Source organism: Salmo salar, chromosome 01, assembly GCF_965601325.2.
Source record: "Salmo salar chromosome 01, fSalSal1, whole genome shotgun sequence".
Classification (NCBI taxonomy): Eukaryota; Metazoa; Chordata; class Actinopteri; order Salmoniformes; family Salmonidae; genus Salmo; species Salmo salar.
The window spans coordinates 162129477-162147350 of NC_138291.1; the positions used below are offsets into that span (position 1 = coordinate 162129477).

Sequence of the window (17874 nt, forward strand, 5' to 3'; positions counted from 1 at the left end):
ACATGTCTACCACAACCCCTCCAGTACTCCTGTTTACATGTCTACCACAACCCCTCCAGTACTCCTGTTTACATGTCTACCACAATCCCTCCAGTACTCCTGTTTACATGTCTACCACAATCCCTCCAGTACTCCTGTTTACATGTCTACCACAATCCCTCCAGTACTCCTGTTTACATGTACATGTCTACCACAACCCCTCCAGTACTCCTGTTTACATGTACATGTCTACCACAACCCCTCCAGTACTCCTGTTTTCATGTCTACCACAATCCCTCCAGTACTCCTGTTTACATGTCTACCACAATCCCTCCAGTACTCCTGTTTACATGTACATGTCTACCACAACCCCTCCAGTACTCCTGTTTACATGTCTACCACAACCCCTCCAGTACTCCTGTTTACATGTACATGTCTACCACAACTCCTCCAGTACTCCTGTTTACATGTACATGTCTACCACAACCCCTCCAGTACTCCTGTTTACATGTCTACCACAATCCCTCCAGTACTCCTGTTTACATGTCTACCACAATCCCTCCAGTACTCCTGTTTACATGTCTACCACAACCCCTCCAGTACTCCTGTTTACATGTACATGTCTACCACAACCCCTCCAGTACTCCTGTTTACATGTCTACCACAATCCCTCCAGTACTCCTGTTTACATGTCTACCACAATCCCTCCACCCTCCAGTACTCCTGTTTACATGTCTACCACAACCCCTCCAGTACTCCTGTTTACATGTCTACCACAATCCCTCCAGTACTCCTGTGTACATGTCTACCACAACCCCTCCAGTACTCCTGTTTACATGTCTACCACAACCCCTCCAGTACTCCTGTTTACATGTACATGTCTACCACAACTCCCTCCAGTACTCCTGTTTACATGTCTACGACAACCCCTCCAGTACTCCTGTTTACATGTCTACCACAACCCCTCCAGTACTCCTGTTTACATGTCTACCACAACCCCTCCAGTACTCCTGTTTACATGTCTACCACAATCCCTCCAGTACTCCTGTTTACATGTCTACCACAACCCCTCCAGTACTCCTGTTTACATGTCTACCACAATCCCCTCCAGTACTCCTGTTTACATGTCTACCACAATCCCTCCAGTACTCCTGTTTACATGTCTACCACAATCCCTCCAGTACTCCTGTTTACATGTCTACCACAATCCCTCCAGTACTCCTGTTTACATGTCTACCACAATCCCTCCAGTACTCCTGTTTACATGTACATGTCTACCACAACTCCTCCAGTACTCCTGTTTACATGTACATGTCTACCACAACCCCTCCAGTACTCCTGTTTACATGTACATGTCTACCACAATCCCTCCAGTACTCCTGTTTACATGTACATGTCTACCACAATCTCTCCAGTACTACTGTTTACATGTCTACCACAACCCCTCCAGTACTCCTGTTTACATGTACATGTCTACCACAATCCCTCCAGTACTCCTGTTTACATGTCTACCACAATCCCTCCAGTACTCCTGTTTACTTGTCTACCACAACCCCTCCAGTACTCCTGTTTACATGTACATGTCTACCACAATCCCTCCAGTACTCCTGTTTACATGTACAGTACCAGTCAAAAGTTTGTACACACCTGCTCATTCAATTTATTTTACTATTTTCTACATTGTAGAATAATAGTGAAGACATCAAAACTATGAAATAACACATATGGAATCATGTAGTAACCAAAAAATATATATTTTAGAATCTTCAAAGTAGCCACTCGTTTGCCTGTGACAGCTTTGCACACTCTTGGCATTCTCTCAACCAGCTTCACCTGGAATGCTTTTCCAACAGTCTTGAAGGAGGTTCCACATATGCTGAGCACTTGTTGGCTGCTTTTCCTTCACTCTGCGGTCCAACTCATCGCAAACCATCTCAATTGGGTTGAGGTCGGGTGATTGTGGAGGCAAGGTCATCTGATGCAGCACTCCAGCACTCTCCTTCTTGGTCAAATAGCCCTTATACAGCCTGGAGGTGTGTTGTGTCATTGTCCTGTTGAAAAACAAATGATAGTCCCACTGAGCGCAAACCAGATGGGATGGTATATCGCTGCAGAATGCTGTGGTAGCCATGCTGGTTAAGTGTGCCTTGAATTCTAAATAAATCACAGCAAAGCACAGCAAAGCGCCATCACACCTCCTCCATGATTCACGGTGTCACAAAGACACAGTTGGAACCAAAAATCTTACATTTGGACTCATCAGACCAAAGGACAGATTTCCACTGGTCTAATGGCCATTGCTTGTTTCTTGGCCCAAGCAAGTCTCTTCCTATTGGTGTCCTTTAGTAGTGGTTTCTTTGCAGCAATTGGACCATGAAGGCCTGATTCACACAGTCTCCTCTGAACAGTTGATGTTGAGATGTGTCTGTTACTTGAACTCTTTATTTGGGCTGTAATCTGAGGCTGGTAACTCTAATGAACTTATCCTCTGCAGCAGAGGTAACTCTGGGTCTTCCTTTCCTGTGGTGGTCCTCGTGAGAGCCAGTTTCATCATAACGCTTGATGGTTTTTGCGACTGCACTTGAAGTTCTTGAACTGTTCCAAATTGTCTGACCTTCAATGTCTTAAAGTAATGGACTGTCATTTCTTATTTGAGCTGTTCTTGCCATAATATGGACTTGGTCTTTTACCAAATATGGCTATCGTCTGTATACCACCTCTACCTTGTCACAACACAACTGATTGGCTCAAACACAGTAAGAAGGAAAGAAATTCCACAAATTAACAAGGCACACCTGTTAACTGAAATGCATTCCAGGTGACTACCTCATGAAGCTGGTTGAGGGAATGCCAAGAGTGTGCAAAGCTGTCATCAAGGCAAAGGGTAGCTACTTTGAAGAATCTAAAATATATTTTTGGGGTTACTACATGATTCCATGTGTGTTATTTCATACTTTTGATGTCTTAACTATTCTACAATATAGTAAAAATAATGAGTAACTGTGTCCTAACGTTTTTACTGGTACTGTACATACCTACCTCAATCACTCCAGTAACCCTGTTAAATGAACATATCTACCTCAATCACTCCAGTAGCCCTGTTAAATGAACATATCTACCTCAATCACTCCAGTAGCCCTGTTAAATGAACATATCTACCTCAATCACTCCAGTAGCCCTGTTAAATGAACATACCTACCTCAATTACTCCAGTAGCCCTGCTAAATGAACATACCTACCTCAATCACTCCAGTAGCCCTGTTAAATGAACATATCTACCTCAATCACTCCAGTAGCCCTGTTAAATGAACATACCTACCTCAATCACTCCAGTAGCCCTGTTAAATGAACATATCTACCTCAATCACTCCAGTAGCCCTGTTAAATGAACATATCTACCTCAATCACTCCAGTAGCCCTGCACATTGTAATGATGGTACTGGCATTGACCTTTTTTTCTTCTCGTATTTCACGTTCTTATCTATATCACTACATTTATTGTGCATTGTTGGGCAAGAACTCACAAGTTAAGCATTTCACTGTATTGTTTTACACCTGCTGTATCCTGTGCATTGACAATAAAACGTTGAAACGCACAGACTCACGAACTCCTGTTTGTGTTCAGCCGTACATCGTGGAGATCTGTGACAGTCTGCGAGGGATGATCTTCTGCAAGTTCATAGAGAGGTGAGACAGGGGAGGAGGGGGGTAGAATACATTTGTTGCATACTGGCCAGAGTAATACATTTTTTAATTGTCTCCAGATTTAGAAGAAAGTGCTTTATTATCCATTCATCCATTTGTGTCGAAACGGAAAGGAGTTTCTCCACACTCCCACGGTCAGTAGGCCGGGGACTATTTATTTTATACATGTTTTATTTAACCTTTATTTAACTAGGCTAGTCAGTTAAGAACACATGATTATTTACAATGACGGCCTACCTCGGCCAAACCCGGACGACGCTGGGCCAATTGTGCGCCTCCCTATGGGACTCCCAATGACAGTGGTTGTGATACAGCCTGGATTCGAACCAGGGTTCGAACCAGGGATGCAGTGCCTTAGTCCGCTGCGTCACTCGTTCATTCCTTCTTTCTCTCTCTCTACCTCTCCTCATCTTTCTTTTTTCTCTCTTTCATCAGTGACAAGTTCACTCGTTTCTGCCAGTGGAAGAATGTGGAGCTGAACATCCATGTGAGTTGTATTTTGTATGTGTGGGTGATATTCTAACTTCCTGTATGGATTGTGGTGATGATTTGCCTGTGAAAGGCCTTTCTTCTTATTGCCTACTGTCTGAAGTGTAATATCACGTCAGCTTCTCTCTCTGTCTTGTTCTCTCTCCATCTCGCTCGTTCTACATCTCCCCCTCACTCTCTCTTATCTCTCTCTCCTCTCTTCAGTTGACGATGAATGACTTCAGTGTCCATCGTATCATTGGTCGAGGGGGTTTCGGGGAGGTGTACGGCTGCAGAAAGGCTGACACCGGCAAGATGTGAGTAGTGCAGGAGCATGAACAATTGCAGAGAAAGAGGGATGGTTAGAGTGGAGAAAATAAACATTCACACAGTAAATGACTGGAGGGGATTAAAGATCGTACAGGAACAGTGGGTTCTCAGCAGTACAGCACCAGTAAGCTGGAAGACGTGTGTGTATGTGTGTATCAGGTATGCCATGAAGTGTTTGGATAAGAAGAGGATCAAGATGAAGCAGGGAGAGACTCTGGCTCTGAACGAGAGAATCATGTTGTCCCTTGTCAGCACAGGGGTGAGTCTAACACACCGCTTCCTGTCTGTACATATGTACATTCACATACACACTACAAGGGAGTATCATTTTCAGATTGACCTGTCTGACAATATCATTTAAAAACATCTCTTCCCTCTTACTTTCCCTCATCCCCTCCCTCTCTCTCTAGGACTGTCCGTTCATAGTGTGTATGACGTACGCCTTCCACACTCCAGACAAACTCTGTTTCATTCTGGATCTGATGAACGGTAAGACTTCTGACCCCTGAAAGGTGGCAGGTCTCACCTGGTTCAACCTGCAGGTGAGACACCAGTCAGCATGAGGAGTCTGATTGTACATGTCCCACTGAGGATCATGTTGAAGTACACGGTCACACAGAACGGGACATCACTGATGCCTCTGCTCCCTCTGGGCTGACGCGCAACTGACAGTCTCTGACGTGTGTGTGTGTGTGTGTGTGTCTGGTTAAGTAGGCTACATCCCCATCTACAGACAATCTCCAATGGATTCAGAGCACACACACTGACTGACTGACTATGGATCACATTTAGACAGCAGTTTGCATTTACATTTTAGTCATTTAGCAGACGCTCTTATCCAGAGCGACTTACAGTGAATACATACATTTCATGCATTTTTTTTTTTGTACTGGCCCCCCGTGGGAATCGAACCCACAACCCTAGCGTTGCACACACCATGCTGGCGTTGCAAACACCATGCTGAGCTACAGGGAGGCCAAGTTAACACACACACACAGACAGACAGACAGACAGACAGACAGACAGACAGACAGACAATGGATCACATTTAGACAGCAATTAACACAATGACTGAGCTATCGATTAGACTACAGCTCTAAACATACACTGATGTCAATATGTGTGCTGTGTTATCCTGAGTGTGTGTCTATGGGGGAATCTAGATCATGTTGATCGAGTCATACTTCTTATTGTGTCGTGCTGACTCGCCCCTGTGTCGTGCTGACTCGCCCCTGTGTCGTGCTGACTCGCCCCTGTGTCGTGCTGACTCGCCCCTGTGTCGTGCTGACTCGCCCCTGTGTCGTGCTGACTCGCCCCTGTGTCGTGCTGACTCGCCCCTGTGTCGTGCTGACTCGCCCCTGTGTCGTGCTGACTCGCCCCTGTGTCGTGCTGACTCGCCCCTGTGTCGTGCTGACTCGCCCCTGTGTGTGTGTGAAGGGACGGTTACAGTCAGTGACGTGTATTAACTGTGTGTGTGTAGGAGGGACGGTTACAGTCAGTGACGTGTATTAACTGTGTGTGTAGGAGGGGACGGTTACAGTCAGTGACGTGTATTAACTGTGTGTGTAGGAGGGACGGTTACAGTCAGTGACGTGTATTAACTGTGTGTGTAGGAGGGGACGGTTACAGTCAGTGACGTGTATTAACTGTGTGTGTGAAGGGACGGTTACAGTCAGTGACGTGTATTAACTGTGTGTGTGTGAAGGGACGGTTACAGTCAGTGACGTGTATTAACTGTGTGTGTAGGAGGGACGGTTACAGTCAGTGACGTGTATTAACTGTGTGTGTAGGAGGTAGGGTTACAGTCAGTGACGTGTATTAACTGTGTGTGTGTAGGAGGGACGGTTACAGTCAGTGACGTGTATTAACTGTGTGTGTGAAGGGACGGTTACAGTCAGTGACGTGTATTAACTGTGTGTGTGTGTAGGAGGGACGGTTACAGTCAGTGACGTGTATTAACTGTGTGTGTGTGAAGGGACGGTTACAGTCAGTGACGTGTATTAACTGTGTGTGTGTGAAGGGACGGTTACAGTCAGTGACGTGTATTAACTGTGTGTGTAGGAGGGACGGTTACAGTCAGTGACGTGTATTAACTGTGTGTGTAGGAGGTAGGGTTACAGTCAGTGACGTGTATTAACTGTGTGTGTGTAGGAGGGACGGTTACAGTCAGTGACGTGTATTAACTGTGTGTGTAGGAGGTACGGTTACAGTCAGTGACGTGTATTAACTGTGTGTGTGTGTAGGAGGGACGGTTACAGTCAGTGACGTGTATTAACTGTGTGTGTGTAGGAGGGACGGTTACAGTCAGTGACGTGTATTAACTGTGTGTGTGTGTGAAGGGACGGTTACAGTCAGTGACGTGTATTAACTGTGTGTGTACGAGGGATGGTTACAGTCAGTGACGTGTATTAACTGTGTGTGTTGGAGGGGACGGTTACAGTCAGTGACGTGTATTAACTTGTGTGTAGGAGGGACGGTTACAGTCAGTGACGTGTATTAACTGTGTGTGTGAAGGGATGGTTACAGTCAGTGACGTGTATTAACTGTGTGTGTAGGAGGGGACGGTTACAGTCAGTGACGTGTATTAACTTGTGTGTAGGAGGGACGGTTACAGTCAGTGACGTGTATTAACTGTGTGTGTGTGTGAAGGGACGGTTACAGTCAGTGACGTGTATTAACTGTGTGTGTGTGAAGGGACGGTTACAGTCAGTGACATGTATTAACTGTGTGTGTAGGAGGGACGGTTACAGTCAGTGACGTGTATTAACTGTGTGTGTAGGAGGGGACGGTTACAGTCAGTGACGTGTATTAACTGTGTGGTGTAGGAGGGGACGGTTACAGTCAGTGACGTGTATTAACTGTGTGTGTGTAGGAGGGGACGGTTACAGTCAGTGACGTGTATTAACTGTGTGTGTGTGAGTGTAGGAGGGACGGTTACAGTCAGTGACGTGTATTAACTGTGTGTGTGTAGGAGGGGACGGTTACAGTCAGTGACGTGTATTAACTGTGTGTGTAGTGAAGGGACGGTTACAGTCAGTGACGTGTATTAACTGTGTGTGTAGGAGGGGACGGTTACAGTCAGTGACGTGTATTAACTGTGTGTGTGTGTGAAGGGACGGTTACAGTCAGTGACGTGTATTAACTGTGTGTGTGTAGGAGGGACGGTTACAGTCAGTGACGTGTATTAACTGTGTGTGTAGGAGGGACGGTTACAGTCAGTGACGTGTATTAACTGTGTGTGTGTGTAGGAGGTACGGTTACAGTCAGTGACGTGTATTAACTGTGTGTGTGTAGGAGGGACGGTTACAGTCAGTGACGTGTATTAACTGTGTGTGTAGTGAAGGGACGGTTACAGTCAGTGACGTGTATTAACTGTGTGTGTGTGTAGGAGGGACGGTTACAGTCAGTGACGTGTATTAACTCTGTGTGTGTAGGAGGGGACGGTTACAGTCAGTGACGTGTATTAACTGTGTGTGTGTGTGAAGGGACGGTTACAGTCAGTGACGTGTATTAACTGTGTGTGTGTGTGAAGGGACGGTTACAGTCAGTGACGTGTATTAACTGTGTGTGTGTGAAGGGACGGTTACAGTCAGTGACATGTATTAACTGTGTGTGTAGGAGGGACGGTTACAGTCAGTGACGTGTATTATCTGTGTGTGTAGGAGGGACGGTTACAGTCAGTGACGTGTATTAACTGTGTGTGTAGGAGGGGACGGTTACAGTCAGTGACGTGTATTAACTGTGTGTGTGTGGTGAAGGGACGGTTACAGTCAGTGACGTGTATTAACTGTGTGTGTGAAGGGACGGTTACAGTCAGTGACGTGTATTAACTGTGTGTGTGTAGGAGGGACGGTTACAGTCAGTGACGTGTATTAACTGTGTGTGTGTAGGAGGGACGGTTACAGTCAGTGACGTGTATTAACTGTGTGTGTAGGAGGGACGGTTACAGTCAGTGACGTGTATTAACTGTGTGTGTGTAGGAGGGACGGTTACAGTCAGTGACGTGTATTAACTGTGTGTGTAGGAGGGACGGTTACAGTCAGTGACGTGTATTAACTGTGTGTGTAGGAGGGACGGTTACAGTCAGTGACGTGTATTAACTGTGTGTGTGTGTGTAGGAGGGACGGTTACAGTCAGTGACGTGTATTAACTGTGTGTGTGTGTGTGTGTGTATGAGGGACGGTTTCAGTCAGTGACGTGTATTAACTGTGTGTGTGTAGGAGGGGACGGTTACAGTCAGTGACGTGTATTAACTGTGTGTCTGTGAGGGGACGGTTACAGTCAGTGACGTGTATTAACTGTGTGTGTGAAGGGACGGTTACAGTCAGTGACGTGTATTAACTGTGTGTGTAGGAGGGACGGTTACAGTCAGTGACGTGTATTAACTGTGTGTGTGTGAAGGGACGGTTACAGTCAGTGACGTGTATTAACTGTGTGTGTAGGAGGGGACGGTTACAGTCAGTGACGTGTATTAACTGTGTGTGTGTGAAGGGACGGTTACAGTCAGTGACGTGTATTAACTGTGTGTGTAGGAGGGACGGTTACAGTCAGTGACGTGTATTAACTGTGTGTGTAGGAGGGACGGTTACAGTCAGTGACGTGTATTAACTGTGTGTGTAGGAGGGACGGTTACAGTCAGTGACGTGTATTAACTGTGTGTGTAGGAGGTTACGGTTACAGTCAGTGACGTGTATTAACTGTGTGTGTAGGAGGGACGGTTACAGTCAGTGACGTGTATTAACTGTGTGTGTAGGAGGGACGGTTACAGTCAGTGACGTGTATTAACTGTGTGTGTAGGAGGGACGGTTACAGTCAGTGACGTGTATTAACTGTGTGTGTAGGAGGGACGGTTACAGTCAGTGACGTGTATTAACTGTGTGTGTGTAGGAGGGACGGTTACAGTCAGTGACGTGTATTAACTGTGTGTGTAGGAGGGACGGTTACAGTCAGTGACGTGTATTAACTGTGTGTGTAGGAGGGACGGTTACAGTCAGTGACGTGTATTAACTGTGTGTGTGTGTGTGTGTAGGAGGGACGGTTACAGTCAGTGACGTGTATTAACTGTGTGTGTGTGTGTGTGTGTGTAGGAGGGACGGTTTCAGTCAGTGACGTGTATTAACTGTGTGTGTGTGAGGGGACGGTTACAGTCAGTGACGTGTATTAACTGTGTGTGTGTGAAGGGACGGTTACAGTCAGTGACGTGTATTAACTGTGTGTGTAGGAGGGGACGGTTACAGTCAGTGACGTGTATTAACTGTGTGTGTAGGAGGGACGGTTACAGTCAGTGACGTGTATTAACTGTGTGTGTGTGAAGGGACGGTTACAGTCAGTGACGTGTATTAACTGTGTGTGTAGGAGGGACGGTTACAGTCAGTGACGTGTATTAACTGTGTGTGTAGGAGGGACGGTTACAGTCAGTGACGTGTATTATCTGTGTGTGTGTAGGAGGGGACGGTTACAGTCAGTGACGTGTATTAACTGTGTGTGTGAAGGGACGGTTACAGTCAGTGACGTGTATTAACTGTGTGTGTGTGTGAAGGGACGGTTACAGTCAGTGACGTGTATTAACTGTGTGTGTGTGAAGGGACGGTTACAGTCAGTGAAGTGTATTAACTGTGTGTGTGTAGGAGGGGACGGTTACAGTCAGTGATGTGTATTAACTGTGTGTGTAGGAGGGACGGTTACAGTCAGTGACGTGTATTAACTGTGTGTAGGAGGGACGGTTACAGTCAGTGACGTGTATTAGCTGTGTGTGTGTGAAGGGACGGTTACAGTCAGTGACGTGTATTAACTGTGTGTGTAGGAGGGACGGTTACAGTCAGTGACGTGTATTAACTGTGTGTGTGAAGGGACGGTTACAGTCAGTGACGTGTATTAACTGTGTGTGTAGGAGGGGACGGTTACAGTCAGTGACGTGTATTAACTGTGTGTGTGTGTGAAGGGACGGTTACAGTCAGTGACGTGTATTAACTGTGTGTGTACGAGGGATGGTTACAGTCAGTGACGTGTATTAACTGTGTGTGTACGGAGGGGACGGCTTACAGTCAGTGACGTGTATTAACTGTGTGTGTGTGTGAAGGGACGGTTACAGTCAGTGACGTGTATTAACTGTGTGTGTAGGAGGGGACGGTTACAGTCAGTGACGTGTATTAACTGTGTGTGTGTGTGAAGGGACGGTTACAGTCAGTGACGTGTATTAACTGTGTGTGTGTAGGAGGGGACGGTTACAGTCAGTGACGTGTATTAACTGTGTGTCTGTGAGGGGACGGTTACAGTCAGTGACGTGTATTAACTGTGTGTGAGGAGGGGACGGTTACAGTCAGTGACGTGTATTAACTGTGTGTGTGAGGAGGGACGGTTACAGTCAGTGAAGTGTATTAACTGTGTGTGTGTAGGAGGGGACGGTTACAGTCAGTGACGTGTATTAACTGTGTGTGTAGGAGGGGACGGTTACAGTCAGTGACGTGTATTAACTGTGTGTGTGTGAAGGGACGGTTACAGTCAGTGACGTGTATTAACTGTGTGTGTAGGAGGGGACGGTTACAGTCAGTGACGTGTATTAACTGTGTGTGTAGGAGGGACGGTTACAGTCAGTGACGTGTATTAACTGTGTGTAGGAGGGACGGTTACAGTCAGTGACGTGTATTAACTGTGTGTGTAGGAGGGGACGGTTACAGTCAGTGACGTGTATTAACTGTGTGTGTGTGTAGGAGGGACGGTTACAGTCAGTGACGTGTATTAACTGTGTGTGTAGGAGGGGACGGTTACAGTCAGTGACGTGTATTAACTGTGTGTGTGTGAAGGGACGGTTACAGTCAGTGACGTGTATTAACTGTGTGTGTAGGAGGGACGGTTACAGTCAGTGACGTGTATTAACTGTGTGTGTAGGAGGGACGGTTACAGTCAGTGACGTGTATTAACTGTGTGTGTGTGTAGGAGGGACGGTTACAGTCAGTGACGTGTATTAACTGTGTGTGTGTAGGAGGGACGGTTACAGTCAGTGACGTGTATTAACTGTGTGTGTAGGAGGGGACGGTTACAGTCAGTGACGTGTATTAACTGTGTGTGTGTAGGAGGGGACGGTTACAGTCAGTGACGTGTATTAACGTGTGTGTGTAGGAGGGGACGGTTACAGTCAGTGACGTGTATTAACTGTGTGTGTAGGAGGGGACGGTTACAGTCAGTGACGTGTATTAACTGTGTGTGTAGGAGGGGACGGTTACAGTCAGTGACGTGTATTAACTGTGTGTGTAGGAGGGGACGGTTACAGTCAGTGACGTGTATTAACTGTGTGTGTAGGAGGTGACGGTTACAGTCAGTGACGTGTATTAACTGTGTGTTTAGGAGGGGACGGTTACAGTCAGTGACGTGTATTAACTGTGTGTGTGTGTAGGAGGGACGGTTACAGTCAGTGACGTGTATTAACTGTGTGTGTGTGAAGGGACGGTTACAGTCAGTGACGTGTATTAACTGTGTGTGTGTAGGAGGGACGGTTACAGTCAGTGACGTGTATTAACTGTGTGTGTAGGAGGGACGGTTACAGTCAGTGACTTGTATTAACTGTGTGTGTGTGTGAAGGGACGGTTACAGTCAGTGACGTGTATTAACTGTGTGTGTGTGAAGGGACGGTTACAGTCAGTGACGTGTATTAACTGTGTGTGTAGGAGGGACGGTTACAGTCAGTGACATGTATTAACTGTGTGTGTAGGAGGGGACGGTTACAGTCAGTGACGTGTATTAACTGTGTGTGTGAAGGGACGGTTACAGTCAGTGACGTGTATTAACTGTGTGTGTGAAGGGACGGTTACAGTCAGTGACGTGTATTAACTGTGTGTGTGTGAAGGGACGGTTACAGTCAGTGACGTGTATTAACTGTGTGTGTAGGAGGTTACGGTTACAGTCAGTGACGTGTATTAACTGTGTGTGTAGGAGGTTACGGTTACAGTCAGTGACGTGTATTAACTGTGTGTGTGAAGGGACGGTTACAGTCAGTGACGTGTATTAACTGTGTGTGTGTAGGAGGGACGGTTACAGTCAGTGACGTGTATTCACTGTGTGTGTAGGAGGTTACGGTTACAGTCAGTGACATGTATTATCTGTGTGTGTGTAGGAGGGACGGTTACAGTCAGTGACGTGTATTAACTGTGTGTGTGAAGGGACGGTTACAGTCAGTGACGTGTATTAACTGTGTGTGTGTAGGAGGGACGGTTACAGTCAGTGACGTGTATTAACTGTGTGTGTGAAGGGACGGTTACAGTCAGTGACGTGTATTAACTGTGTGTGTGTAGGAGGGGACGGTTACAGTCAGTGACGTGTATTAACTGTGTGTGTGTAGGAGGGACGGTTACAGTCAGTGACGTGTATTAACTGTGTGTGTAGGAGGGACGGTTACAGTCAGTGACGTGTATTAACTGTGTCTGTGTGAAGGGACGGTTACAGTCAGTGACGTGTATTAACTGTGTGTGTAGGAGGGACGGTTACAGTCAGTGACGTGTATTAACTGTGTGTGTAGGAGGGGACGGTTACAGTCAGTGACGTGTATTAACTGTGTGTGTGTAGGAGGGGACGGTTACAGTCAGTGACGTGTATTAACTGTGTGTGTGTAGGAGGGGACGGTTACAGTCAGTGACGTGTATTAACTGTGTGTGTGTAGGAGGGACGGTTACAGTCAGTGACGTGTATTAACTGTGTGTGTGTAGGAGGGGACGGTTACAGTCAGTGACGTGTATTAACTGTGTGTGTGTAGGAGGGGACGGTTACAGTCAGTGACGTGTATTAACTGTGTGTGTACGAGGGACGGTTACAGTCAGTGACGTGTATTAACTGTGTGTGTGAAGGGACGGTTACAGTCAGTGACGTGTATTAACTGTGTGTGTAGGAGGGGACGGTTACAGTCAGTGACGTGTATTAACTGTGTGTGTGAAGGGACGGTTACAGTCAGTGACGTGTATTAACTGTGTGTGTGAAGGGACGGTTACAGTCAGTGACGTGTATTAACTGTGTGTGTAGGAGGTTACGGTTACAGTCAGTGACGTGTATTAACTGTGTGTGTACGAGGGACGGTTACAGTCAGTGACGTGTATTAACTGTGTGTGTAGGAGGGGACGGTTACAGTCAGTGACGTGTATTAACTGTGTGTGTGTAGGAGGGGACGGTTACAGTCAGTGACGTGTATTAACTGTGTGTGTGAAGGGACGGTTACAGTCAGTGACGTGTATTAACTGTGTGTGTAGGAGGGACGGTTACAGTCAGTGACGTGTATTAACTGTGTGTGTGTGAAGGGACGGTTACAGTCAGTGACGTGTATTAACTGTGTGTGTAGGAGGTTACGGTTACAGTCAGTGACGTGTATTAACTGTGTGTGTAGGAGGGGACCTACACTACCACCTGTCTCAGCACGGTGTGTTCAGTGAGAAGGAGATGCGTTTCTACGCAGCAGAGATCATCCTGGGACTAGAACACATGCACAACCGCTTCGTCGTCTACAGAGACCTCAAGGTAGGACTCTCCTTACACCTTTTACTCACCTCCCCTCTTTCTAGTTGTTCTGTCTAGAGACCTGACTCCTGTGTCCCTGTATATATATATATATATATATATATATCACTCTCTCTCTCTCTCTCTCTCTCTCTCTCTCTCTCTCTCTCTCTCTCTCTCTCTCTCTCTCTCTCTCTCTCTCTCTCTCTCTCTCTCTCTCTCTCTCTCGTTATTACAGTCTGCAGAATCAGAGAGCAGCTTTATTACTAGTAATAAACACATTTCTCATGGGAAGGCTTCTTAGGAAATATAACGTGCACAGGCCGTTTTGGGACAGAAGAGTTTGTGTGTGTTATCAGCTGGGTCAAATGGCTGAAGATAAGCAGTATACTTCCTGTAAAGGGAGAGATGCCACTCTAAATTCAAATGTTTTCATGTCCGTTGATCAAGTTAGAAACAGAGGTTCTGCTATGGTGTGCTGGCTGGCCCACTAATGGAAGATATTACATTTGTTGACCTCTAGTCTAACTCTCGCTGTCTTCATGTCACAGCCCAGTTCTTCTAAAGTTATTGGTTGTTTCCTACGTTGTTATCAATGTCAATAACCTCTTCCTGTATACCCGCCCCTTCTCTCTCTCAGCCTGCTAACATCCTATTGGATGAGCATGGTCATGTGCGTATCTCAGACCTGGGTCTGGCCTGTGACTTCTCCAAGAAGAAACCTCACGCCAGCGTGTAAGTATGCAGCCCTACAACCGTGCCCCTGTTGTGTTGTGAGGATCCTGACCATGGGTGTGTGTCTGATGCTAACGGTCCCCTGGTGTGTGACAGTGGTACCCATGGATACATGGCCCCAGAGGTGCTTCAGAAGGGGACAGCGTACGACAGCAGTGCTGACTGGTTCTCCCTGGGCTGCATGCTCTTCAAACTGCTCAGAGGGTAAGAACACACACACACACACACACACACCTCTATCCCTCTCTTGTCTCTCCAACCCGCCTCTATTCCTCCACCTCTCTTTATCCTTTCATCACTACATTCCCTCTATCATTCTTTCTCTCACTCCATCTCTCTCTCCACCCACTACCACATGATAATCAATCACTTTCTTCATCCCTCAGTCTCTCTCTCTGTTGGTCAGTCTGCTGAATCCCCTCATATCACTCTAATTTCTCTCCCTTAATCTCTCTCCTCCCGTGATCCCTCCATCCAGCCTTGATTGTCTCCTCTCTCTCTCTCTCCCTCTCTCTCGCTCTGTCACGCTCTCTCTCTCGCTCTCTCTCTCGCTCTGTCACGCTCTCTCTCGCTCTCTCTCTCGCTCTGTGTCTCTCTCTCGCTCTGTGGCGCGCTCTCTCGCTCTGTGGCGCGCTCTCTCGCCTCTCGCTCGCGCGGCGCTCTCTCGCTCGTGGCGCTCTCTCGCTCTGTGGCGCGCTCTCTCTCTCGCTCTGTGGCGCGCTCTCGCTCTGTGGCGCGCTCTCTCTCTCGCTCTGTGGCGCGCGCGCTCTCTCTCGCTCTGTGGCGCGCGCGCTCTCTCTCGCTCTGTGGCGCGCGCGCTCTCTCTCGCTCTGTGGCGCGCTCTCTCTCTCGCTCTGTGGCGCGCGCGCCCCCGCCGTGGCGCGCTCTCTCTCGCTCTGTGGCGCGCTCTCTCTCTCGCTCTGTGGCGCGCGCGCTCTCTCTCGCTCTGTGGCGCGCGCGCTCTCTCTCGCTCTGGCGCGCGCGCTCTCTCTCGCTCTGTGGCGCGCGCGCTCTCTCTCGCTCTGTGGCGCTCTCTCTCGCTCTGTGTCTCTCTCGCTCTGTGGCGCGCTCTCTCTCTCGCTCTGTGGCGCGCTCTCTCTCTCGCTCTGTGGCGCGCGCGCTCTCTCTCGCTCTGTGGCGCGCGCGCTCTCTCTCGCTCTGTGGCGCGCGCGCTCTCTCTCTCGCTCTGTGGCGCGCGCGCGCTCTCTCTCTCGCTCTGTGGCGCGCTCTCGCTCTGTGGCGCACGCCCGCGCTCTCTCTCGCTCTGTGGCGCGGGCGCGCTCGCTCTGTGGCGCGGGCGCGCTCGCTCTGTGGCGCGGGCGCGCTCTCTCTCGCTCTGTGGCGCGCTCGCTCTCTCTCGCTCTGTGGCGCGCTCTCTCTCTCGCTCTGTGGCGCGCTCTCGCTCTGTGGCGCACGCCCGCGCTCTCTCTCGCTCTGTGGCGCGGGCGCGCTCGCTCTGTGGCGCGGGCGCGCTCGCTCTGTGGCGCGGGCGCGCTCTCTCTCGCTCTGTGGCGCGCTCGCTCTCTCTCGCTCTGTGGCGCGCTCTCTCTCGCTCTGTGGCGCGCTCTCTCGCTCTGTGGCGTGCTCTCTCGCTCTGTGGCGTGCTCTCTCGCTCTGTGGCGCGCTCTCTCTCTCTCTCGCTCTGTGGCGCGCGCTCTCTCTCGCTCTGTGGCGCGCTCTCGCTCTGTGGCGCACGCGTGCGCTCTCTCGCTCTGTGGCGCACGCGTGCGCTCTCTCGCTCTGTGGCGCGGGCGCGCTCTGTGGCGCGGGCGCGCTCTCTCTCGCTCTGTGGCGCGGGCGCGCTCTCTCTCGCTCTGTGGCGCGGGCGCGCTCTCTCTCGCTCTGTGGCTAGGGCGCGCTCTCTCTCGCTCTGTGGCGCGGGCGCACTCTCTCGCTCTGTGGCGCGGGCGCGCTCTCTCTCGCTCTGTGGCGCGCTCGCTCGCTCTCTCGCTCTGTGGCGCGTGCGCGCTCGCTCTCTCTCGCTCTGTGGCGCGCTCTCTCTCGCTCTGTGGCGCGCTCTCTCTCGCTCTGTGGCGCGCTCTCTCTCGCTCTGTGGCGCGCTCGCTCGCTCTCTCTCGCTCTGTGGCGCGTGCGCGCTCGCTCTCTCTCGCTCTGTGGCGCGCTCTCTCTCGCTCTGTGGCGCGTGCGCGCTCGCTCTCTCTCGCTCTGTGGCGCGTGCGCGCTCGCTCTCTCTCGCTCTGTGGCGCGCTCTCTCTCGCTCTGTGGCGCGCTCTCTCGCTCTGTGGCGCGCTCTCCTCGCTCTGTGGCGCGCCTCTCTCGCTCTGTGGCGCGCTCTCTCGCTCTGTGGCGCGCTCTCTCGCTCTGTGGCGCGCTCTCGTCGCTCTGTGGCGCGCTCTCTCTCGCTCTGTGGCGCGCTCTCTCTCGCTCTGTGGCGCGCTCTCTCTCGCTCTGTGGCGCGCTCTCTCTCGCTCTGTGGCGCGCTCGCTCGCTCTCTCTCGCTCTGTGGCGCGTGCGCGCTCGCTCTCTCTCGCTCTGTGGCGCGCTCTCTCTCGCTCTGTGGCGCGCTCTCTCTCGCTCTGTGGCGCGCTCTCTCTCGCTCTGTGGCGCGCTCTCTCTCGCTCTGTGGCGCGCTCTCTCTCGCTCTGTGGCGCGCTCTCTCTCGCTCTGTGGCGCGCGCTCTCTCTCGCTCTGTGGCGCGCGCTCTCTCTCGCTCTGTGGCGCGCGCTCTCTCTCGCTCTGTGGCGCGCGCTCTCTCTCGCTCTGTGGCGCGCGCTCTCTCTCGCTCTGTGGCGCGCGCTCTCTCTCGCTCTGTGGCGCGCGCTCTCTCTGCCTTGAATAACGGTTACAAATTTGGGGAAATGACACTCTCTAATTGTTCTATATTTTTTACATTTTGTCAGGAAATGCAGCTCTGTCTCAGGTTCTGCTGTTATGCAGTGGTTGCACATCTCTCTGTGTGTTTGATGTGGATTGTGTAAATGCCAGTGGTCTGGGCTCAGTAGGTCACACTTCAGAGGCAGGCAGGCAGCTGGGTTTAGGGGCCCGTAACGATTGCTAGGTATGGTGTGAAGTGAGGGACTGAGAAAGAGGGGGAGGGAGGGTGTGTGTCAGTGTGTTTGAACACTTCAAAGACGAGAGAGAGATACCAACCAAGGAGGGCCAACAGCAGTACCTAGATATTCTGCACAGATTCTGCCAGACCCGGGCCCTGACAGTAAA

General features: G+C 49.7%; 1 protein-coding gene across 2 annotated transcripts in view; it reads left to right on the forward strand.

The window, feature by feature from the left end:
• The window catches only part of LOC106568375 (G protein-coupled receptor kinase 3), a 90129-nt gene that overhangs the window by 54566 nt on the left and 17689 nt on the right, over positions 1 to 17874 (forward strand). For both annotated transcript variants that reach the window (XM_082955674.1, XM_045692215.2), the window contains exons 6-13: positions 3605 to 3666; positions 4120 to 4171; positions 4378 to 4469; positions 4642 to 4741; positions 4893 to 4971; positions 13850 to 13980; positions 14600 to 14694; positions 14791 to 14898. In XM_082955674.1, the coding sequence (XP_082811800.1) occupies positions 3605 to 3666; positions 4120 to 4171; positions 4378 to 4469; positions 4642 to 4741; positions 4893 to 4971; positions 13850 to 13980; positions 14600 to 14694; positions 14791 to 14898 (719 nt within the window). The remainder of the gene's footprint in view (positions 1 to 3604; positions 3667 to 4119; positions 4172 to 4377; positions 4470 to 4641; positions 4742 to 4892; positions 4972 to 13849; positions 13981 to 14599; positions 14695 to 14790; positions 14899 to 17874) is intronic.